Source organism: Cetorhinus maximus, chromosome 5, assembly GCF_964194155.1.
Source record: "Cetorhinus maximus chromosome 5, sCetMax3.hap1.1, whole genome shotgun sequence".
Classification (NCBI taxonomy): domain Eukaryota; kingdom Metazoa; phylum Chordata; class Chondrichthyes; order Lamniformes; family Cetorhinidae; genus Cetorhinus; species Cetorhinus maximus.
Genome location: NC_135883.1, coordinates 35263827 through 35289675, shown reverse-complemented (window position 1 = coordinate 35289675; position 25849 = coordinate 35263827). Strand labels below are relative to the sequence as shown.

The following is a 25849-nucleotide window of genomic DNA, read 5'->3' as shown; positions in this document are numbered from 1 at the left end:
AATTGGATCCAACTGCTCTACACTAACATCAGTAGCGCAGTCTCAATCAATGGGTGGGAAACAGATAGCTTTCCGATTAAATCTGGAGTCAGGCAGGGCTGTCCTCTCTCGCCTGTCCTTTTCGTGTGCTGCATAGAACCCTTTGCCGAGTCCATCAGGAAGGATCCGGGCATAAGAGGAGTGACGATCCCAGGCAGTGGAGGCACTCAGGTAAAAGCCTCCCTGTACATGGACGACGTCGCCGTCTTCTGCTCGGATCCGCTGTCGGTGCGCAGACTGATGCACGTCTGCGACCAGTTCGAACTGGCCTCGGGAGCCAAGGTAAATCGTGGGAAGAGCGAGGCCATGTTCTTTGGGAACTGGGCTGACCGATCCTTTGTCCCCTTCACTGTCAGGGCTGACGGCCTGAAGGTGCTGGGGATATGGTTCGGAGGGACCGGGGCATGCGTTAGAAACTGGAAGGAGCGAGTGGCTATGGTGAAAAGGAAACTGGGCATGTGGGAGCGACGCTCCCTCTCCATTGCGGGTAAGAACCTGGTCATCAGGTGTGAGGTACTCTCGCTGTTGCTGTACGTGGCGCAGGTCTGGCCCATTCCACACTCCTGCGCGATGGCGATCACTCGAGCCATCTTCCGCTTTATCTGGAGGTCGAAAATGGATCGTGTCCGCAGGGACGCGATGTACAAGCCTCTAGATAAAGGGGGAAAAAACGTGCCCAACATCGCCCTCATACTGATGGCCACCTTTGTGTGTGGCTGCATCAAGCGGTGCGTAGACCCTCAGTACGCAAACACCAAGTGTCACTACGTGCTGAGGTTCTACCTGTCCCCGGTGTTGCGAAGGATGGGTCTGGCCACGCTGCCGCGGAACGCTCCAAGTAGTTGGACCGTGCCGTACCACCTGTCCCTGGTGGAAAAATTTATGCAGAAAAACACCTTTGACCACAAGTCCATCAGGCAGTGGTCAGCACGTAACGTCCTAGAGGCCCTGAGGGATAAGGAGAGGGTGGACCCTGTGGGATGGTTCCCCGAGCAGACTGTCAAAGTCATTTGGCAGAATGCCTCATCGCCAGAACTTTCCAACAAGCACCAAGACGTAGCTTGGCTGGTGGTGAGAAAGGCCCTCCCCGTCAGATCCTTCCTACACGCCAGGAGTCTCACCCCCTCTGCACGATGCCCTCGAGGTGGCTGTGGTGGGGAAGAGACCGTTGTTCACCTCCTTGTGGATTGTGCCTTTGCAAAGAAAGTCTGGAGAGAGATGCAGTGGTTGCTGTCGAGGTTCATCCCGAGCAGTTCTGTGACACAGGACTCTGTGCTCTACGGGCTGTTCCCAGGGACACACACCGAGACAAACATCGACTGCAGCTGGAGGATCATCAACTCGGTGAAAGAGGCGCTTTGGTCTGCCCGAAACTTGTTGGTCTTCCAGCACAAAGAGTTGTCCCCGACCGATTGTTGCGGACTGGCACAATCCAAAGTCCAGGACTACGTGCTGAGGGACGCACTAAAGCTTGGGGCAGCTGCCGCAAAGGCGCAATGGGGAAGGGTCGCTGTCTAAGACCTTTCTACCACAGCGCACCGAGAGACTGGGAACTGTTTAGAGCCCCTCGGGCTGTACAGATCAAAATGAAAGGCTGTAAATGATTGTAATATTGTTTGTACTGATGCACCTGGTGATACATTTTGTAAAAGTTTAACCTGGATTGTACCCTTGTAATGTTGTTTTTGAAATGGTTTTGAATGTGATTGAAGATTTTTTATGAATAAAGTATATTTTTACAAAAAAAAAACCTGCTGTGCCAGAGGAGAGCGGCTCTCATTTGGAGATTTATCTTTATTTAATTTGACTTCCCACTGAGAAGGCTGCCCTCAAGTCAAGACTTGTTTTCCATTATCCCATTTTCATTACAATTTTAAAAAGAACTATGGCCTTTAACTAATTTCTGCATCCTCGCGTCTAACTCCTGGAGCTTTTTTAGAGGTAAAATCAAGGGTGCAACTACCTGGAAGGACAGTAAGCCCCAAGACTACATGATTGCATGCATAAGCAAGGTCCATGCCTGATAAGGCCTGGCATGCAAAAGTATGACAATAAGAGGGCAGAGTTCATGAAATACTTATTATATTAGCTGAATATTTATTTGCCACAGCTGCCAGTACATACAATAAAGTTAAAATGTTAACACTGATCAGAGAACCACTGTGCTACAAATGTGGCAACACAATTTTATTTATAGTAAGATGTGTCAACATCCAGCATGACAAAATTGTACAAAGTTCACAATTTAAAAATGAATCATCACAGCAACTTGTGATTTCACACATTTATAGCAAAATTAAAATGTCAACAAATCCATGCTGTGTTGTACAAAAATAAATCAAACTTCAGTTCCACAGAGAGCACAATAAATAGTTTATACAAAATCCTGTCTTAATAAATGAATATCACTTAAATTAACTTAGAAATGAATATGAACAATAAGTTATTATAAATAAACTCTGACGAATCTGCAATAATCCTTATGAAATGTTAGCATTCTAATATGTGACACGTCTGTGTTCACTATGTCGGAGTCACAGGTACGTTTTGATTTGATATTATGTACCAACATTAGATGAGCAGCAGATTTGTGCTTAAAATCCCTTTTCCATTTACATAGGTGAGAACAGTAATAATCCAAAAGTCAAACTAGCTCTTACTCTATTAAAAGCATTACTATATTGGCATAGAAGCTGCAGACACAATGCAGTGGAAAAAAAGGCATATGCAGTCAATGAAGAACAAAGCCCTAAAAGAGGCTAGGGCAAGTATATATGTATATATATGGCATAAGGTGAAAGACAAGCACCTTGCTTTAGCTCTCAAAAAGGCAATTCTGAACATGGCAGCTACAACTAATAGCACAACAGAAATTGGGCACCGTGCAGGCTCAATGCCGCACAGACCCAGAGTAATTACAGAATCTTTTCCCAGCTAGTTAAGAATTTGTCCATTGGGAAAACTTTGCAAGTTTTGCACAATGACTATGAATAAAGTGCTGCTGGGATTATGTATTCACATTGAACATTGTATCATATTTCCTGTTATGACAGCATTGTACCCAGTAGTTTCCATTATGGCTATCGCCACAACGGTGGCCACGCAGGCTTCTGTGTTTCATTTGTTCAGACTCATGCGACTTGTGTCATGTGACTGATGACATCAGCAATTGCACACCTTATTACATTGTGGATATTGGACAAGGTAAGTGCAAAGTAGAACTGGCAGGTTTCTAGGGACAGTGACCCTGTAATTTCCAGTCAGATGAAATTATTAATAAGGTATAAAACCCATACTCCCTTCTACAGAGACCCATAGCACAGATTAACATGTACTGTAAACTTCAAGACAAATTAACTTCACAGAAAGTGTGCTGTGGCATTCAGTGGCCGTCCTATGTTCATTGAAGTGCATTGCTGTAAGCATCTTATGGCCTAGAAGGCTGCTGAAGTCACAACACCAATCAGTGCAGCGTGTAAGTAATCTTTCTGTCAAGTTACCTTGTCTTGGAGCTTAGCCCTGGGCCCTCACTGGGCTACTTTGTTTTTACCACTAACCCCACTGCTCTTTTTTAATTAGAAGTAATGCAGGATAGTGAGGACATAGGGCTAATTTGCCAAACCTTAAACTAAAACAATCTTAAAGCTACTCATTATTTCAATCACTGTTCTAAAATCCCAAAACAATAATTTCATTTGAGTGTCCCCACCTAATTGTAATCCTTTTAAAACTAAAGCGCATAATATTTTTAAAGCGTTGTTCAAAACTAGAGCATTTTCGCTACCAATCCTTGTCTATTAAACAATATGCACATAAATTCTTTTTTTTAAATTCTGTAAAACACAATCTCCCGTATGAGACACAAAATCAGAGTATCCAAGTGATAGCGATACATAGTCAGATCATAGCTCACATGCTTCCAAGCTTTCTGTTATCTGTCAAATTCAATTTGTAATATTAAATTCTTCCCTTTTTGTAAAGCATTTGAAAGAATTCATATCCTATTCACTTTTGTTCCGTCAACCATTCAAGAGTATACACTCAAAAAAAAGTGCATACGTTGGCAGCTATAAACATTACATGGCATATTACACTATGTCATCTCATATGAAAACGTACAAAATGTGAATGTTTTTAAAAACTATATATTAAATGCAATTACTATTTTCAAAGCAGGACATAAAATCATTATGAAGTCTCCTACGCATAACACCTTTTGTAACAGAAATAAAGTTTTGATATTCAACACTGTCTGGTAAATTAGAGCAGCAAAAACGTGAGGCATCCTAGCAAGATCTCTCTTTAAACCAGAAAGAGGTCCTTAGACCTGAATTCCTTTTACAGCTTGCTTTATGTTTTCCAGCAGGGCCTTGTTTTCCGGGCTCTGATAGCGATCTTGATTCGTGTACATGTCCGTTAAAGTCGTCACGTAGGCATCAAAATTCTGTTCATTTATTGGATCCTGCACAATGAAAGCAATAACTGTCAGGCACCTTATGAAAAAATCCCTTTCATGCAGCAAGTAAGAATAGTTTTCACTAAAGTATTGCACACCATTGTGTTTGTACAACACAATAACTTGCATTTATATGACCTTTAAAAAAGTAATAAACAATCTCTAATAAGTAGTGCAGCGCAGTCTCTTGCACGTAAGAACTCTTTAATCCTTTGCCAATTAGTTAATTTTACAACTAGTCTAATTAATTTACCTCAACAGTAAAATATCAAACAAAGTTATACTTTATTCCTATCTGTTCAATTTTAAGCTGCCAGTTTATCTGTTTGTCAATGTAATTGTGTGTCATTTCTGTTGGCTAATTTAAGCCAAACTGCAGCATACTTATTAGAGAAATACAAAGTAAAGATCCCATGGTGATAACTAGTGAAGCTCTCCAACACATAATAGATCAGGAAACAATAAAAGTTGCTTGCATCATTACTGATTATTTGGATCTGTATTTTGTATTTAGCAAGGTAAGTGATACCCATGCTGGGGAGTAACAGCTTTTAATTTTCCTGGTTATGTCAGGTTAATTCAGGTTTTATCTCTAATCTGCCCTGGAAATGAGCCTTTACTTTGACCTCAGAAGAACACCCCATCATATTAATGTGACATTTTAATTTTCCGTATCCAAATTTCTTGTGATTGCCAATGTTTTCAAAATGGTGCCAAATAATTGAAAAATGCTGTGCTATGCACCCACTAGGGACAAGGTTTACACCGTTCAAACTAATTTCATTTCAGACTCGAACTACCATAAGAAAAGTGATTTTAATTTGAATTAGATTGAAACTCAAGTTCCAGAGGCAAAAGGACAATACATTGATCCATTTTACCCACTCCATATGCTGTGGAACATAAATTATATACCTTTTAGCAAGGATGAAACAGGTTCCATAGTGAGTAACTAAGCAATATAGACCAGGAAGGCCCATGTCTACACTGAGTTCACTATGCTTAACTGTTTGGTGGTGGGAGTAACTAGAACTGACCCGAGTGACTTTAGTACACTGGAACCTATGCAAGGTTAACTTTGAGAAGACTGAATCCTGCCTACCACCATAAACATTTGATAATCACAGCAATTTCCATTTGCACACTAATGAAGTAATCTTCAGCCATTTTAACTGGGTTAAGCTATTTTAAAGAGCATAACATGTCCATTAAGATGGTGGATTTGTAATTAAGAGATACACATTCAGATACTAATACCACACAGTGTGATTTATAGCCTTAATTCTTTAACATCAATATAAAGCTAGATTTAGAAGACTAGGTTTTTAATGTGCAGCCATCAGCCCTCTATTCAAATGGTAATTTGAGTTTTTAAAGAAAATGGGCAAAACCATGGCAGATGTGAGGTTCACTTTGGATTGAGAAAGGCAAATCAGAATATTTTCTTAGTGGTGGGAGGAGCTGTGGAGGCACAGAGGTACTTAGGTTTCTGTGTATGCAAACCGCTAAAGGCTAACACAAAAGCAAAATACTGCGGAAGCTGGAAATCTGAAATAAGACGAAAAATGCTGGAAAAACTCAGCAAATCAGGTAGCATCTGTGGAGAGGAACAGAGTAAATGGGCTAGATTTTCATCCTAGAGGCAGGTAGTGGGAGTTGGGAAATTTTCCAGCTTAGCCCATCCACCTTGGAGAAAGTGCCTACAAAGGCAGGATTTTCATTCTGGAAAGGAGGGGAGGGGTAGTGGGGATGGTTGTGGCTGGCAGCTGATAACTAGAGTTGGACCCGATGCCCCTGGAAAGAGTTCAGAGGCAGCCACAGAGGCTGCCAGGTGCCAGGGTCGGCTCTTTAAAAGGCCTGCCTCGGTGCTCTGCAACTTCATCCCAGTTACAAGGAAACCAATAAAACAAAAAACAGCTCTCTTGCCTTCACCTTTCACACCCTCTAACACCACATTCCCTATGCTCCATCCATGCCACTTCATGCCCCCACCCATCTCCGCCCATGGCCCTCATACCCTCCCCATGCCAACCTATGGCCCTCTACCCACCTCCCCAGGGCCCTTCATACACTCCATGCCAAGCTATGGCACTTCCATGCCCCTTCAGCCAGCATACAGGACCAATGAACCTTCGAGCATGTGTAGGAAATCTTTTAAAAAATCAGTCATTCATAACCTTCTACTTTCTTTAAAAAAACCTGCTTTTACTACAGCCCTATAAAATTGCCAACAGTCCATTCCTTTACAGTCTCAATAGCAGGAATTACAAGCACTTGGCATCTCTTTATCTTTTCTAAATGAACATTGTGCAGAATTCCTTCGGCAGCACCTTCCAAACCCGGAATGTCTACCATCTAAAAGGACAAGGGCAGCAGATGTATGGGAACACCACCACCTTCAAGTTTCTCTCCAAGCCACTCACCATCCTGACTTGTAACTATATCACCGTTCCTTCACTGTTGCTGGGTTAAAATCCTGGAACTTCCTTCCTAACAGCACTGTGGATGTACCTACACCACATGGACTGCAGTGGTTCAAGAAGGCAGCTCACCACCACCTCCTCAAGGGCAATTAGGGATGGGCAATAAATGCTGATCTAGCCAGCAACACCTGCATTCCACGAACGAATGAAAAAAAGATCAAGGAGAAAGAGCTGTCAATCAAGCAATGCTTTCCCTTGGGCGCATATGAATGTATAATGAGGCTTGGCTGAGCGTCTAGATATCCATTAGTCTATTGAAACAGCTGCTGTTGAGACTTTAAAGGTCTGGATGTTTGACACTTTTATAGGGCTGTAGTAAAAACAATTTTTTTAAAGAAAGTAGAAGATCATGAATGAATGGCTGTTCTTTTGAAAGCTTTTCCACACACGCTATTGTTACTGTAGGGTTCATTGGTCCTGTATACTGGGGAATGGGCATGCAGGTGCCGTTGCTTAGCGTGGATGGTATGAGGGGCCATGGGAGGTGGGTGGAAGTTCATAGCTTGGCATGGGTGGTTGGGGGGGGGGCGGGGGGCACATGAGACAGACCTTTTGAACTTAGCTTTCAAAATATTACCTCATTCAGACTATGGTTCATGACACCTCTCAGGGGCCGTGAACCACGACTCTTTGAAAAGCTGGCCCAGCTCCTTGAAAATTGCAAGGGACTGGGAGATGCACATGCCCGCTATGGAGCTGGCCAGGTCGGGAATGCACGGTGCAGGCTTGCGACCCACACCAGCCTGCACCTTATCCCACACTGGTGAAAATTGGGGGTGTCAGGAACGGGGTCGGGAATCCCAGAATCAAATCCCGACCGGCATTTTTAAACGTCCACCGAATCTCCCCGATCCCGTGAAAATCCAGCCCAATGTTTTGGTTTCTAATGAAAGGTTATCAACCTGAGACGTTAACTCTGTTTCTGTCCATAGATGCTGAGCAGCTATGAGCTGCTGAGATTTTCCAGCATTTTTGTTCTTGTTCTAAAAGCTAACACACAGGTACAAAAAGTAATCAAAAAGGCAAATGGAATTTTGATCTTTATGATAAAAGGGTTGGAGTACAAAAAGTGAAGAAGTGGTGCTTCAGTTGCACAGAACCTTGGTCAGCCACCATCTGGAACTCTGTGTTCAGACGCGAGCACCAAACCTCCGGAAGGATATATTGGCCTAGGAGGAGGTACAGCACAAATTCACCAGAATTATACCAAGGATTGAGCGGTTAAATTATGAGGACAGATTATATAAACCTGGCTCGTATTGCTTTGAATTTATAAGATTGATGGGCTAATGTATTCAAGGTATATAAAAATCAGATAAGGTAAGTACAGAGGAAATGGGCAGAATCTTCGAGCGGGGCCGGGCCCACTCGCCGAGGCATAAAATGACACGTGGTGACTTCGGGCGTGCGCCCCGACATCATTCAGATTTTCAGTTCGGCAGGCGCGCACCCGAGTCGGCTGCACGTCCGCCGAACTGTCAAAGGCCTATTAAGGCCAGTTAACTATCAATTAAAACAATAAACTGAGCTGCCCGTCCAACCTTACGGCTGGCGGGCAGGCAAAGAGCCCAGGCGGCCTTCGCATTTTCCATGGAACCTCATCCACGGGCGGGACGAGGTTTCATTAAGGTTTTTAAAGGTTTGAAGAAGTTTTTAATAAAATTCATAGGCATGTCCCAGCTCATGTGACAGTTTCACCTGAGGGGACATGTCCTAAAAATTTTTTTTTCCTTTTATTAAAATATTTTAAACTTAAACTAATCTCCCTGAGGCAGCTCTGTGCCTCAGGGAGATTTCTGCACTCTTTCACGCGCATACACAAGAAAGATCGCAGGCCCCAACTCAGGCAACCCCTGCTCCCCCCACCCCCGCACAAGTAGCGCTCAGCGCTTCCGGGTGCGTGTCACGCTGGGCTGGCCTTAATTGGCCCGCTCATGTAAAATGGCAGCGCCCAGCCGATCACGGGCCCGCTCCCGCACAGCCCCTCCGATGGGGAGAAAATTCCCCCCAATCTTTCCTCTGGGAAATCCAGAACGATCTTAAGTGAGAGCATAATCTTAAAAGTACAGCTGGCCACTTAAGAGTGAAATAAGGAAGCAATTTTCCACATAGAAGATAGTGGAAATCTGTAACTTGTAGCTCTACCTGTAGATGCTGGGACAATTGAAATTTTAAACACTGAGGTTGATAGGCTTATGTTAGGTAAGGATATAGAGGGATATGGAACAAAGGTGGGTAAATGGAACTGAGATACGAATCAACCATGATGCAAGGCATGGTAGGATGAGCTTGAGGGGCTGAATTTCCTATTCATACTTGTATCTTCATAGTTGTCTTTAACCCTTTGTAATCTTTGTGAACTATATCTTTAGCATAATCGGGATCTCATTTTTTTGATTATTTATCAATGCTAGAAGTTCACACTGAATTTTTGAATATAACAGGAAACAACATAGACTAATTTGAGCCTGGGAGTTGCATCTGAACATCTTTTCAAGTGAGCTCATATTTTGTGCTGTCGTTGTTGACTAAATTGAAAAAGCATCATGGACTTTGTGATTTATAATAACTTCAAAATGTAAAACTCTGTGGCACTTATAAAATACATAAGCATGTACGATCATAACAGAAGTGTGGAATCAATATGTGGTTTGCCACACCAAGACTATTCTTTCAGTTCTGAGCACCATGTACAACCTGCTCTATTATGACCTCTACCTAATTTCCAGATGAAAAAGATACTCCTGTTTTTTTCAAACCTAAAAGTTAGCTCAAACCAAACTCCAGAGTAGCGATCTAGTCTCACATCTGAGCGCAATTACTACCTCATTCATTCTGACCAGTAGTATTCCTTTGCATGATATCCTTTCATGGTCCTCACATGCCAACAGATAAGACTTCTAATGCTAAGCATCAGGTAACTAATAAATTAATTATCACTTCATAATTATTTGTTTAAAAAATTGAAAATCATATTTTCACATTTTATTAAACATGAAGTGATGGTTCATTATCAAAAAACCTCAGATATTTAGTAACTAAAATAAATAATGTCCATTATTCCAATGGGATATTTTGGGGCTCAAAATTCAGGTTGTGTTAGTGGAATGTGTGGGCCTTATATATCTGTTTAAATGATGTCCTTTAAGCCCATGACATGCTGCGCACCCAATTGAAATGAACACACTTGGGATCTTGACGCTTGGCCGGTTCAACTAAGCCTCTTCTAGGTTGGTGAATGTTGGTGTTACGTTGAAGAAGTTTATTTTTGCTTATTGTTCCATTTTTTTCACCTAGGCATTAGCTATTTTTGCTGTGAACCTTGCTAATTTTGGACTCTTGTGTTTTTTTCCTTTTGCCAGTAATGATTTTCTTCAATATTCCTGGTTGCTGTGGACATTTACGTGGCACTGCACAACTTGGTACCCCAGTGCATGCCTTGCTGGTTTTCAGATATGTTTAATGCTTCAGTTGAGGAAGCACTGTTCTGCTGCAGAGATTCAACATTTTTCACCAGTATATTTCCAAGTGCCCACCCCTGTACTCTCAAATTCTGAGGGCACGATTTCAGTTTTGGGCATATGACAGGCAGCTGGCAGATGGAGTGTACCTACTACATTGTTACTACAGTGATACCTGAGCCATTCGGAGAACTTAACGTCATTTATAAGTTGCCGGCAGTAAACTGGGGGAGGGTGAGGAATTGGTTGGTTCCTATATGCAGAGCTGGCCAGTAGTTGGAGCTGGGAAGTTGTGAGAGGTGTTCCCAGGGGAAGCCTCACCTGGGGTGGTAGTAGGGTGGAGAATATTTTTCTGGGCTCAGAAGGAGCACTCTACCCAAAAGGGCAGCAGACAAAATGCCACTCTAAGTAAGCCCAGACCACATTCAGGTTTTTATGACCCCATTTTTTTAATATAGGTTACCAGGAGTAAGCGGAATGTGGAGTTGAGGCCACAATCAGATCAGCCATGATCTTATTGAATGACAGAGCCAGCTCGAGGGGCCGAAAGGCCTACTCCTGCTCCTAATTCATATATATGAGTGGAGACACCCAGAATCAGTCCTCACCTTTGGGACTGTGAATAATCCAGTTGGTCGTCCTTTAGTCTTTAATCTTATACTTTTTGGTTATTTTCTGAACCCATGCTTTGTAGGGGAACAAGCGCCTGGTAGAAATGCATATTCACTATTCAGTTGCGCACTTCCCATGAGTTGCCAGGCATTCCAATATGTGCTACCTGTCAGCCAGGTTCTCTGTTGGGACTGCAGATTCATAAGATTACCATTATGGCCATTATGGTTGGAAAGATGTGTGCAGTGCACAACTGAATTTGCAATATCTACTCCAGGTGGCCAAGACTCACTACTGGCACGGACTCAATATTATCCCCAAACAACCTGAACACAGAATAAACAAGCTTACCAGAATTAAGTGACAGAAAGTAGATTCTGTACCAACTATTTCCTTCTTTTGGTTATCTAAATCATTTTGCAACAGTATTTGGATACACTTACAAATGAGAAAGTTTAAACGGAATTGAAGTTTTAAAACATTTCAACATGAATATACATCCCTACATGTGTAGGGTCTCTAAAACCATCTTGTTCTCTGAAGTTCTTTGTGAACTCTGTGACCTTTTCTAACAAGGTAGGGAAGGATAACCCCTAGCATGAATAATACAGAGCCAAATGAAGTGCAAGTGTCCATGTCAAAAAAAATAGCAGCAACTGAGAAGATATCTCTACCCACAGAGAAAAGGCATGGCATGGGCATGAATGGTGCATCAGAATAATTAAAGTCAGTTGTTTTTCTGCTTACAGAGACATTTGGGTGGATCAGTTAAGGAACCAATATGCGGGCAGTTACTAATGAACAGGTTACTTACCTGCGGGCAACTTGACTCTTTCATGCCATTTTCAATTTTAACCTAAAGTGTTCTGTGGGCAAATGAGTTACCCATCTAAATGAGGCGGGGGCCTCATGAATTTATGGAGATCAGGCTCCTATTACATTAAAATACTCTTAGTTACATTTCAATTGCAACCCGATAACAGAAACCTTGTGGCTTTCCCAACAGATGTGACAGGTCTGCTGACAGAAGCCCTCCAAGGGAAGTGTGAAACTTCCATTTGTGACATCAGGAGGAGCAGAAGTCCTCCTGTGGGCCACAAAAGGAATGTTGTGGTCTGTCCTACCTGGGTACTGCTCTCCAACCCTTGAAAACTTCCCCAAACTCCCTGCTGGCTCTTTACCTTGGGTGCCAGATTTTTCCATGTCAGCAGTCAACCAGTCATGACCACTTCTTACCCAAAGGCAAGCAAGTGGCCCGAGGCATTTAAATGAGGCATGGGAGCTAAAATACTCCAGCCCAGCATTTTGCACTTGTCTCACCGAAAACCTCTTTGGGGTTTAAATTGACCCCATTATCTTGGAGCAAGATTTTTGCTCTGACAAATAAGAATTCTTACTGCTGTACTGTTTTGTTGATTTTAAACAGATTGGACTAGATATTGCTGCAAGATACATTTGAGTAATTTACTGGGAAAATCTGTAAAATGATTGAGTTCAGTCATACTATAGGTTTGATAAATGTATAATATAAATATTTTTATTTTAGCCCTTACCATGTGTGGTAATTGGATGTTGGCCAAGCTATGGATCAGAGACTGACTAAGATTGGCCAACTCGTGCAGAAGGGATTCGTTCTGTTGTTCAATTGCTTTGTTTTCTTCTTCTATCGTTTTTAAGTTATTTTCCATTGTTGTGATCTGCAAAGCAAAGCATACAACACCAATTTTAACCTTAAAAGTTAAAGCATACAACCCCAATTACTAATCCTAAAGGTAACTCACACATTATCATTTAGGCAACTTAAAAGTAAAGCATACAAAACCAATTACAAATCTTAAATAGAAAGCATAAAATACCAATTACTAATCCTCCAAAATACAATTAAAAATCCAAAAGTAAAATGTACAATGCTAATCTGAAAAGTAACATGTACAATACCAATTAAAATACAACAAGGTTAATTCTGAAGGATCAAAAATTAGGGGAAAGTTCTGTACCAAATTCAGAAGCCAAAGGCCTTGAAATTCTGAAGACTAGCATATGAATGCTTAGCATGCTCCTATACAATTCCTTTAGTGTGAATGCTTTCACCTTCATTATAATTGTGAATAAAGGAATTGCACATAAATGTATTAAATGTTCATATGCTAATCTTTGTACAGTGTAATCTCAAGGCCAAGGTAAATTGAATTGGGTAATCTAGGGTTAATTCATAAATTCTTGACTAGTTTTTGTGTTTGGGTGGCCTGTCATTTGAAAACTGCTCCTCCATAGCCTGGAAATAAGTGTTGGCAATATTAACTCCTCTCTATGGCATTCCTTTGTCCACTATTCTATCAGTTGCATTAATCGACTTACAATAAACAGATTAATGCCCGTGCTAAGATAATAGTCAAAGGAACATCATACCTCCATGTTAAGTGTTGATCTGCTAATATCACCAACAATAATTTCAAAGCTTGTGTCTATGCCAGCTTTGTGAAAATCAGGCCATCAGCTTCCTAACATAAGAGTACTTAAAAAGAAAAGTACACGTCTGTGGCTGGAGCCTAATAATTGATTAGTAGTCCAATGGAAGAGACTGAATTTCAGGCAGTTTAGTACTGGAATCTAATCAATGGCAATTTGGTAGTTAAAGCATCCCATTCGCAGTTATCCAATGTTTTGATATATCCACTTGGTCTGGCAATGCTGATGGGCTGATAATGCTGCATCCAGTCCCAGGTTGTACAAAAATAGTGACACACTTGTTTTTCTATGAAATATAGTAAGGGAGGGGGTTGGTTGGAGAATTGTGAATGTATATCATTGTTTGTTGGTGGCCTAGGAAGCTCCGTACATTGAAGATTATCCTAACCACTTAAAAGTTATTTATTCCTTGTAAATTCAAAAAACCCACCTTTCCTTCTTTTTTAGCAGATTTTCTAAATATTGATAAAAATATGCATTTGGTACTGGTTTGGTAATTCACTAAACTGCTGAGTGGTAGTAAGTGGGTTCACATCTGGTGATCTCAGCCAGGTAACTGTGAGAATTGCAGAGCAAAGGCCAGCAGATGCTTCCCCACCGGCTCAGACTTAAAACGCCATCATGCAAGTCAACCTGGGACACTCCGGAAGAGCTCTGAGTAGCCTGTTACAAAGTGGCAAAGACAGCAGATCACCTACCCCCCTCTCAGCCAGGGATTGATGCATGGTGTGGGGGACCTAAAGAAGGGAAAATATAAATGAATAAATGTTTTCTATTATATAATATTCAAGTAATTTACTATAGAGAATTTCATCTAAAGACTACATTGAGACTCTTGTTTTGGCTACAACACTTCATCATACATTAGTTCCACAGTATGCAACATGAACAGTACAATATGCTTGTGAGTAAGTTTTATGGCGACTTGGGTACCAAATGTGCTTGGTGACCATTTCATGGGAATGGTAGTAGTGTTTATTTGTGTTGATCCACTCAATCACTGAGGATGCAGTTATGTTGTCTCTTTTATGTCACTGTGAAGCAGCTTCCCCTTTTCAGCAACACTAAAGTGACAGTATAATCTCGCGCCAGGCTCTAATCTGACTTTGGTGTGATCACTTCAGTAACCCTAACTCGAATTACTTGGGTTTCGCTCCAGCATGGAGTCAAACTGCGTTTAACAAGGGCTTAGTTGCTCTTTTTGAACCTTTTGAGCATTTAAAAAAAATAAACTTATGCAATATCTTAAGAAAACTAATGCTCCTAACCACATTGACAAAACATTGGAAGGTTTACTGACTAGGAGCAGAGCTCCGTCTTGGACCCAGGAGGAGGATTGCAGTGTAATTCAGGTGTTGCTAATAACCTGTATTACCACAGCATAAGTCGGATCATTACAACTATGCGAGCTGCTCTATTTGTGATGGTTGAAACGCGTCACACACTTTACTGTATGAGTTATATGGATAATGTTGCCAGCCAACCAGTGGCAGTAGGCAAGACTGGGACCAGATTTTTAACCAGATTCCGGGCTCTTCCTCTGGCCTGTGTATGATTTTTGCAGACTATTTCAATCCACTTTGGCTAAGTGGCAGGGCCTGGCTATTACTAGTTGGGTGCACTGATGGGCTTGTGGTTAGGAGGAACTCCAAGAACTTGCCCATGTTCGAGCTGAGGGAGATGGCTGTGGAGGAATGGGTTCACAAAGGAGACCCAGGAAGCTGGATCTGATTTGATTCTAGTGCCAGATATTTTTTATATTGATGATAATACACAGCATCTTTCACCAGAAGGGCCAGTGGCCTTCCTGGGCATGCACACAATGCTGAATTTTTACCTGAGTTCTAAGCTTGATCATGTCTGCTTCCACCTGGGAATTAGATTCATTTAATTCTTTAATTTCTTCATCCAGCTGCTTGATTTCTTCATCGTTCTCTATCCCTAGGGAATAAAAATATAAGTTAAAAAATCACAGATAATTGTTGAATTATTCAAACGCAGTTCAGAGTTTAAATTTTACTCACTGAGATATTAATTGCAGATATAATCCATCAAACAAAATAAAAACATTAGCCAGAGATTTTTTCTTTAACTTTAAAGCTACATTGTTGCTCACCTGTGTGTATGAAAGTGCTAATATTGACCAAAATGTTTTGCAATCTTAAATTATCAGGAGAAATCACTGATGGGTCCTCCTAAAACCATAAACTGATTTGTGAATTCTTATTCAGTGAAGGTGGTAAAACGTGTCAGTCTGATTCAAGTATAATCAAAAAAAAAATTACAAAACGGAAAGTGTGTAAATTAGAACTTGCAGTATGTTTATGACTGCTGGTTTTCCTTTATCTTTTTCTCAACCTTATTTTCTCCTGGAGCAGCATCCATTATAACTACGTGTGTGCTTTAATCAAGATTAACTCAAAGTCTTGCTAATGCTACTCAAGCATATTTTTTCAATTTAACTGCCAAAAAGAATTGGAAACACTTTTGTAGATCCCTCCTCCCTTACTACATCTTCCTCAGTTGTAACAAATGAAGGTTTCAGCAGCAACACATTTTCCTTTGCTCCTGTTGATCGGAATATTAAAACACGAATTAACAGGCTGGTGTTCTGGGGTGGGGGTCGGAGGAACAATATCTGAAACAGCTCGGACATATTCTGAGGCAGACCAGATGGTCCCAACAATAGTAATCAGATTTCTACTAAGCAAAATGCACAGGCCTGGATTTTGTTTGGAGAATAATGGTGAGGCAAACAGCGCTTACCCTTATAACACAGTAAATTGGACAGCAACTTCAGGATCTGCACATGCAATCATACCTAAAAATCTGAAAGTTGATGCCAGAGATACTCTGCTTCTCTACGGTACAACAGACTCGGCACAGAAATCAATGCAATGGTGTGATGTCAGCATACTTGCCCATTAGTTTCCCACCAAACATAGCAAAATAAATATTAGGGCTGGTGCATTGAGTAAGTGAATTTTTAACAACGCGGTAAGTGATAATTAGTGACCTTACAATTGTGGAGTATCATTCCTTCAGAAGTTCATCAGTGTTTGACACCTCAAAAAAAAAGTATTTTTCACTTTTTCTGTCTGGATATTTTATCTATCTCCCTCTTAATTCCATTTGCATTTCCCAATATTATTTTGCTTCATATACGTCATTTAAATCGAACTCATACTTCCTTCTTTTTCCTTCCAGGTTTAGGCTCTGTAGGCGAGATTTTAACTCACACAAAACCCCACCTTCCTGCACAGAGTTAAAATTATGCCCTGGGTATCTCAATGAGGATTCTTCAATCTGTTTGATTGAAAAGCCTAGCTGAGTCTTGTCCTGCTCATAGATGCCTCAGATGCCCTGTACAGGATGCCACGCTGGATCAGATACCGGATTAGAACAAGTTCCTGCTCTAAAGCTGATATAAACTTTGGGTGCAGGTGAACAGCAAGTGTCGTTCCTTCACTGCTGACTGAAAAATCCAGGCCAGACTTCTCAAAATGTCAGAATCATTTACTAAACTTGGCAATTGTAACTGTAGTATTAATATGATAACGAATGGTGAGTCACCAGGATAATTCACCTTAGGACTTGGGCTTACTCAAATATGTTACCTTTAGAAACATCGGCCTAGAAACTGGATAGCATCCAAATTGGGGCATGATCCCAGTGCAGCACGTGCCTAATGGGGCCAGAGATAAGACCACACAGTATTGATCTGCTGGCCTAATTTGTTTCCTACTGGTGAGCCATGGGTGCTATTCATGGCCCCAAAGGCAGCATGTTGCAAGCACAAAGATTAGCCTGATCAGACGCCAGCTGAGTTGGTAAGCAGTGTCGAGGAGGCAATTGGGAGGGGGTGAATGGTCCTGTTTCTCCCAGCTCCACAATAAGACAAGTGAAAAAATAAACACGTACCTTTGGGGAAATATCCTCCAGTGATCCCTTTAAGGGTCACCGGTTTGGCTGCCAAATGCTTGACAATACTGATGGCATCATGTATGGCTCATGTTACATTAGCCGCTAATGAATTTTGGAAAGGGTGTATCAAGCAAGGGACAACCCTCTGTTTGCATACGTAAAGCACCTAATGCCTATGCGGCTATACATAAGCTTTTACCAATATGGTGTGCAGGGCACTACTGATCTAACAATCACATATTATAGCCCAATCTGTGTAAAGCTTTGGTCTCCTTCTTATAAAAACACTGAAGATTTACAAGGATGATAATCAGAACTGAGAAGTTACAACTATTAGGAAAGACTGAACGGGCTACAAAACCTGCCTCTTGAAAAGAGAAGACAGAGGGGTGATTTAATAGTGGTCTTTAAAATCATGAAATCATAGATGTATAGAAGATGGTTCCACTTGTGGGGGAATCCAAATCCAGGGGCCATAGATATAAGGTAGTCACTAACAAGTCCAATTAGGAATTCGACAACAGCAACAATTTAGAGTTATATAGTGCCTTTAACATTATAAAACATCCAAAGGCTCACAACAGGAGCATTGAAAAACAAAATTTGACACCAAGTCAAATAGGTGAAATTGGACAAAAGTATAGTATTAGGGTGTTTGGGACTGTAAGGGTTAAGGCAGGACTGGGGAAACAGTACCGCCCACATTATGATGTAGAGAGTCATATGGGAGTAGGAGAGTAGAGTAGTGAGTTTGATAGAAGTTGGCATGAAGATAGCACCTAGTCAGGATTATATTCTATATACATGTATATATTTATGTGTTATTAATAAACAATTATTGTTCAACCATACAAGCCTCTAGGCCTCTGCATGAGACAACATACATTATTACAACAAAAAGCTTGGTCAAAAGAAGTAGGTTTTAAAGAGCATCTTAATGGAAGAAAATGAGGTAGAGCACTAGGGTGATAGGTGGACGGAACCTGATGTGAGTAAGGACATAGGCAGTCGAGTTTTGAGTGATCTCAGCTTTATGGAGGCTAGGATGTGGGAGGCCAGCCAGGAGTGCTTTGGAATAGTTGAGTTTAGAGATAACAAAGGCATGACAAGGGTTTCAGCAGCAGATAAGCTGAGGCACAGCGAAGTTGTGTAATGTTATAGAGGTGGAAATAGACAGTCCGAGTGATGGCATGGATACGTGGTCAGAAGGTCATCTAGGGGTCAATTATGACACTGAGGTTGCAAACAATCTGGTTTAGTCTCATCCAGTTGCCCTGGTGGGGTTGGAGTCAGTGGCTAGGAATGGAGTTTGGAGCGGGGACTGAAAACAATAGCTTCAGTCTTTCCAATTTTTAATTGGTGGAAATTTCTGCTCATGCAGTACTGGATGTCAGATGAACAGTCTGTTAATTTAGCAAGTGGAAGGGTTGAGAAAGGTTGTGATGAGGTAGAGCTGGGTGTCATCTGAGCACATGAAAACAAATGTTGTGCTTTTGGATAATGTTGCCAAGGGGCAGCATATAGATGAGATATGGGAAAGGGCCAAGGACAGGTCTTTCGGTGACACCTGAGGTAACGGTTCAGGAGCAGGGAGCAAAGCCATTGCAAATGATACCCTGGCTATGATTTGCTAGATAAGAATGGAACCAGGCAAGTACAGTCACACCCAGCTGGACGACAGTGGAAAAGCATTCAAGGACAATAGTGTGATCAAACATGTCAAAGCTGCAGAAGCCGACAAGGACAAGGGTAGTTTCACCAGAAACTTTTGTACTCAGATTGTAAGAATGCTTAACTCACTATCACATGAAGTAGTTGAGGCAAATAACATTTAAGGGGGAATAGTCATTTGGTAGTACAGAACTTGAGTATTGCTGGAAAAAGACACATGGGGCGAGATGACATCAGGCGTGTGTCCCAATGTCATTGTACATCATTTCGATATTGCGTTCAGTGGGCACGCGCCGGAGGCCGAACTGTCAACAGCCTACTAAGGCCATTAAGAAAGCAATTGACCTCATTAACAACACTGCCCATCCAACTTTAAGGTTGGCAGGCAGGTGAAGAGCCCAAGCGACCTTTGGGTTTTCCAGGAAAGCTCATCCATAGGCAGGATGAGGTTTCTTGAAGGTTTTGTAAAATTAATAAATAAATTTTGTAAACTTCACACACCATCCCAGCCCATGTGACACTGTCACATGAGGGGATGTGTTTAAATAATTTTTAACTTTAGTTTTAAAAATCTTTTATTATCTACTTAATCTCCCTGAGGCAGCTCCATGCCTCAGGGAGATTGCTGCACTCTTTAGCATGCATGCGTGAAAGAGCGCAGGCCCCGACTCTCCCTCTTCCCCCTGCCCGCACAAGTAGCACTGAGCACGACTGGCCACACGTTATGCTGGGCGGGCCTTAATTGGCCTGCCCACGTAAAATGGCGGCACGCAACCAATCGCGGGCGGCAATCGGCTCCACGCCCGCCCCCACCTGGTCCCACCCAGCCCGCCCGCCATAGGTAAGATTCTACCCATGGTGTCAAAGCTTTTCATCTTGCACTTACCAGGACAATTCGCAAGAACACCAAATTGTCCTGATGAGAGCAAGACGAAAAACTTCAACAGCATGTGTCTTTTTTCAGCAAATATTTAAGGGGAAGCCAATTATATACACGGGGGGAGAATTTTCTCCCCGTCCGGGGGGCTGAGCGGAAGCGGGCACGGGCGGGCCCACCGCCCGCGATTGGCTGCGTGCCAATTAAGGCCCACCTAGCGTGACACACACTGGAAGTGCTGACCGCTCCCTGTGCGGATTGGGGGAGTAGGCTGAGTCGGGGCCTGCACTCTTTCGCACATGTTTCAATTTGAAAAATTTAAATAAAGAAATAAAAAATTTTTTAAGACATGTCCCCTCATGTGACAGTGTCACATCAGCTGGGACATGCCTATGAATTTTATTAAAAATTTTTATTAAACTTTAAAATCCTTCATGAAACCTCGTCCCGCCCATGGATGAGGTTTCATGATAAATGCGAAGGCCGCCTGGGCATTTCACCTGCCCCCAACCTTAAGGTTGGACGGGCAGCTCTGTTAATTAGTTTAATTGATATTTAAATGGCCTTAATATGCCTTTGACAGTTCGGCGGTATGCAGCCGACTCCAGTGCGCACCCACTGAACTGGAGACCTGACTGACGCGCGGTGACGTCGGGATGCACGCCCGACATCACTGCGCGTCATTTTATGCGCCGGCGAGTGGGGCCCGCCCCCGCATGTCAACCCGAAGATTCTGGCCGTGAGGGAGAAAGGAATAGAATGTTATGTTGATGGGTGAGATGAAGTAAGGTAGGACGCAGCTTCTGTGGAGCATAAACGCCTAGGTAGTTTTGGACTGAATGGTTTATTTCTGTGCAGCAAATACTACGAGTACATTGGTAACTTCTTGCTATGCATTTCCTGGTGAGAAAATCCATTCAGACTACTGGCCTTTTGATTCATGGTGGAGAATTCACAGTCCGGGGCATCAGAGCTGGACCTGAGCTTATCCTCACCAAATTCATTTGGATAGTGATCAGGAGCAGAAACCTTGCTGATTTTTTTTCTTTCCTAGCCAAGGGTCTTGAGGCCAATTGTAGGGCCCTTACTGTACTGAAATATCAGATTGAATCTGATAATGTAAATATGTTCATCAACAACAGTAAATGCTGTATTGATGTTGCAATTAAACAGCCTTTTGGATCAAGATTGACAAAGTGTTTGTAAGGTAAAATGAACTGCTGAATGTAAAGTTCTTAAAACTATCATTAATCAAAATGTTTTTCTGTTGACAATCAATGTCAGATTATTAGAAACTCTAGGAACAGCAAGCTGCTACCCTAGCTAAAATCAGCTAACTCATAACTGATTGGGTATTTTCTATGGTTTTGTCTGTACTGGGTTCATCACCAACAGTATTATTAGGGAGACGGATATAGAGGTCATGGTCTGGATTTTCACTCCCGGTTCAGAAATTTCCCGCCTCACCATGCCTGCCTTGGGAGAAACTCAAACTCACCCGAGTGGCGAGATCTTAGGTTTGGAGAGGAGGGTGGGGGGCAGTTGCAGGATGGAATAGGGCCTGCCACCCCTGGACGCAAATTGGAGGTGGCTACCAGGGCTGTTGAGTGCCAAAATAGGCTGTTTAGAAGACCCATCCCAGTTAGCTTGTTAAATATTAGGGACCTCTGGCTTCACCCCTCACATGCCCTCACCCCCCATCCACTCCCTATGTTCCATCCATGCTAACTCATGTCAACCTATGTCCCACACCCACCCATGACCAACCCTCCATGACAACTTAATGCCCCCACCCACCCCAATGGCCTCTTTTAGCCCCATGCCAACTCATGCCAACCCACCCACTACACTTCATCCTCTATGCCAACTTATCCAGTATCCACCTTGGGCAGGTCTCAGGAGCCATGTCGAGATGAAATAAAATAAAGTTCTGAATATCTATAATACCCTTCACTACATTAAAAACGCTGCTATTCAAAGAGGCCCATTCAAAACATTTAATTCTCCTCAAGTACTTGATCTCTTATAAGAACAAACAGACTTTTGTTCATAACCTCACAGCAAAGGCAGGTAATAACCTCCTTTAATAACCTCTTTGAGCTGTCAATCAAACTGTGAACTTAGGACTCCCCTCCTGAGATAATGATCGGTTGTGAATATGGGAACATAAGACTTAGGAGCAGGAGTGGGCCATTTGGCCCTTTGAGCCTGTTCCAACCATTTAATAAGATCATGGCTGATCTGGTTGTGGTCTCAGCTCCAATTTCCTGTCTGCCCCCCATAACCCTTATGTCAAAAATCGAACTCAGCCTTGAATAAATTTAAAGACCCAGCCTTTACTAGTTTTTGGGGAAGAGACTTCCACAGACAAACAACGCACTGAGAGAGAAAAAAAAAAATCTTCTCATCTCTGTCTTAAAAGGGAAACCTCTTATGCTTAAACTATGGCTGGAATTTTCCGGCCCCATCGGCCTCGGGCATCATGGTGGGCGGGAGGGGGAAACAATATGGCGAATAGGTCAAAAGTCGGTTCACACTGTTCTGAAACCAGTTCGCGATCGCCCACGCTGTCAATGGCGGGCTGCGTTTCCCACCGCCACACGTCGGGAACCTAATTTCAATACTTTAACATCTCATTCTAAGCCCTACTCACCAGAATCATCCACCCACGCTGGATCATCTGAGTACATCGGCACGATTGCACCCAGACATGTTTCACAATTGTACATAAACAACATGCACCTGACAAGTTGCACTTTGCTCGGGACTTCGAGGTGTGTTTGCTTATCTTGCTTCAGGCGGCACTTGTGGTTATCAGTGCCAGGCTTCGCAGGGAACACCACATCGCTTTTAGGGGGGCTCACGGGCAGGTTGCTATCTACCAGACCAGCCGTAAGGTGGGGGTGGCTTTTCAACAGCTTCAGGGCTAGGGCTTGCTTGGGGAAGAGGGAGAAATGGCCTCAGGCAAGGGAAGAGGCTGCAGGGCGAGGGCTGTACTGTGGAAATGGGGTATCCCAGCGTGTGTGGGAGCTCATATTGATCTGTGCAAGTGGCCTCAAGATGGTGAGGGCTGAGGAGGCAGTTTCCAGAGATGAAGCCAGATGGAGATGTGAGGGTGCGTGTGAGAGAGTGGTGATGTCCCTTGAGCTGGCAGTGAATGAGATGCTAGTGAATGTGTGATGGCCTTGTGAGTGTGTGAGTTTAGCATGATAAGATGGTTGCCTTACCCTGAGATCATTCATCCGTTTTCTGCACTGGATGGGTGACCTCTTGTGTGCCACCACCTCTCAAGCTGGAGTGGTGAGGCTGATGGGCCTCCTGCAGCCAGGGCAAGAGTAGAGGACGTTGCAGCGGGCCTCCATGAGGTCCAGAAAGCACCCCAGGGATGTGTCAGTGAATTTGGGGGCTGCATTTGGGGCCATGTCTTCACCAGAGCAGACCTGGGCTGCAAGCATTGAGAAGTATGTGCGCGGCTGCAGTTTAAATATGGTGCCCTGTATGAGAAAGCAGTGAGGTAACGGTGTAGCGGGCAAATTGGAGGGTGCCAGCCAGTGAGACAGCGTGTTTCCTGTGGCTGCATAATTAATGAGGTGGGAATGGGACGATAGGGCATGCAAACCTGCCATTGCAGCCGATGGGTACAATGACTTTTTTCCTGCCCCCTGCAGCACTCTATCCCGCAAATCTGGGACAATTCTGCCCTATGTCCCCTAGCTTTATTCTCCCCAACAAGAGGAAATATCCTCCCGAAATCCACCCTATCAAGTCCCTTGAAGATCGTATATGTTTCAATAAGATAACCTCTCAATCTTCTAAACTCCAATGGGTGTAGGTCCAACCTGTTCCACCTTTCTTCACAAGATAAGCCCTTCGTCCCAGGAATAAGTCACGTGAATCTTCTCTGATTCTAAAGCAGTTATATCTTTTTTCAAATAAGGAGACCAAAACTCCAGATGTGGGCTCACCAAGGCCCTGTACAGATGTGGTAAAACTTCCCTACTTATATATTCCATTCCTCTTGCAATAAACATCAACATTCCATTTGCCTTCCTGATCACTTGCTGTCCTTGCAAACTAACTTTATGTAATTTATGTGCCAGGACACCCAGATCCTTCTGTACCACTGAGTTCTGCAATCTCTCTCCATTTAAATAGTATACTGCTTTTCTATTCTTCCTGCCAAAGTGGACACATTCACATTTACCCACATTATACTCCATCTGCCAAATTTTTGCCTACTCACTTAACCTGTTTATATCCCTTTGCAGACTCTCTACCTCCTTTTGACAACTTAATTTCCTCTCTTGGTATCATCTTCAAATTTAGCTACCATACTTTCAGTCCCTTCATCCAAGTCATTGATATCAATTGTAAATAGTTGAGGACCCATCAGCGATCCATGTGGCATTTCACTCGTTACAGCTTGCCAATCCAAAAAAGCCCCATTTATCCCTACTGTTTGCTTCCTGTTAGCTAACCAATCTTTTATCCACGCTAATATGTTACCCCCTATACCATGTGCTCTTAGCTTGTGCAGTAACCTTTGATGTATCACGTTATCAAATGCCTTTTGGAAATCCAAGTAAGTGTATGTCTACCATTTGCCCTTTATCCACTTTGAATGTTACTTTGGGTGGAATCGTCCCAGATTTGCACTAAATGCGGTCGTGGGTGGTTAAAACGACGTTTTACCTGCCGGCCACAATGGCGGCTTCTCATGCCGTATCATTCCAATCCCGCCACGTTAATTATGCATTCCTGGGAAATATGTCATTTCAATGACGGGTGGGCTCTCATTCACCCGCCACGCCATCACCTCGCGGTTTCATCACTCTGGGTGCCATATTTAAAGTGCAGCTTTGTGCACACCTCTCAGCACTCCCAGCCCACGACTGCTGCACAGAAGACATGGCCCCAAAAAGAAGAAAGATTGCAGGCCCCCAGGTTTAATGATGTGTCCCTTGAGCACCTTTTGGACGCAGTGGGGGCCCACTGTGATGTCCTGTAACCCCGCTCTTGCCACAGGATGGGCAGCAACATCAGCAATCCGGCTTGGGAGGTGGTGGCAGCAGTGCCAATGCCCTGCAAAAGTGGACAGCCACCCAGTGCCACAAGAGAATGAATGATCTCTCATTTCCGCCAGGGTAAGTCACTCTCTCATCACGCTCAACTCTCACACTCACAAACCCATCACACATCACAGGGATCTCACACCTCAAGGGGCAACACCACGAACTCTCACACACACCCTCACATCTCCATCAGGCTCATATCCTCTGGAGCTCGCATTCTCATCCTGTCTATGTCTCCGCTCACCACACAAACATTCCATGCAGTGCCATGTGTCCTGCTCATGCCCTCTCCATCTGTTTGCATGCAGGAGAAGCCTGCTCACATCAGCAGGGAGAGATCACAGATCGGGGGCAGCGTGGCCTACATTAGGCCCCTCACTCACTTTGAGGAGCGTGTCATTGTGTTGACTGGTGAGGAGGTGGCCCTTGCCTGCGGTGACGGTGAGGTTGGTGGCGAACACCCTCGTGAGGATCCTGCACCACATCATTCCTCTCTCAATGCAAATGTGAATGCTCTCTCTCCTGCTTTTGACTCTACTGCCATGCACTAATTATCTCAACTCTGGTTCTCAGGGAGATCTGCCAAGCGACTAACACCCTCAGATATTCAGTTCCTCAGCTCCATCCACATCCTCACCTCCAGCCAAGGGGACTCCTCCTCCATTGAAGGGCTGGAAAAAAGTTGCCTGGAAGATCCATCACAGCGCTTACCCATAGCCTCCACCAGCGCAGAGACACACACCTCAGTGGGACCTAGATCTAGAGCAGGCTCGGGTTCACAACCT

The 25849-nt window shown here is 43.2% G+C and overlaps 1 protein-coding gene across 1 annotated transcript in view; it reads right to left on the bottom strand.

Moving 5' to 3' along the window:
* Nucleotides 1-2121: 2121 nt before the first annotated feature.
* The window catches only part of LOC144680561 (myelin transcription factor 1-like protein), a 516235-nt gene continuing 492507 nt past the window's right edge, over nt 2122-25849 (bottom strand). Inside the window, exons 21-24 of the mRNA XM_078541678.1 lie at nt 15358-15461; nt 14219-14257; nt 12605-12748; nt 2122-4501 (exon numbers count right to left, since the gene is read on the bottom strand). Of these exons, the coding sequence (XP_078397804.1) occupies nt 4361-4501; nt 12605-12748; nt 14219-14257; nt 15358-15461 (428 nt within the window). The 3' untranslated portion in view covers nt 2122-4360. The remainder of the gene's footprint in view (nt 4502-12604; nt 12749-14218; nt 14258-15357; nt 15462-25849) is intronic.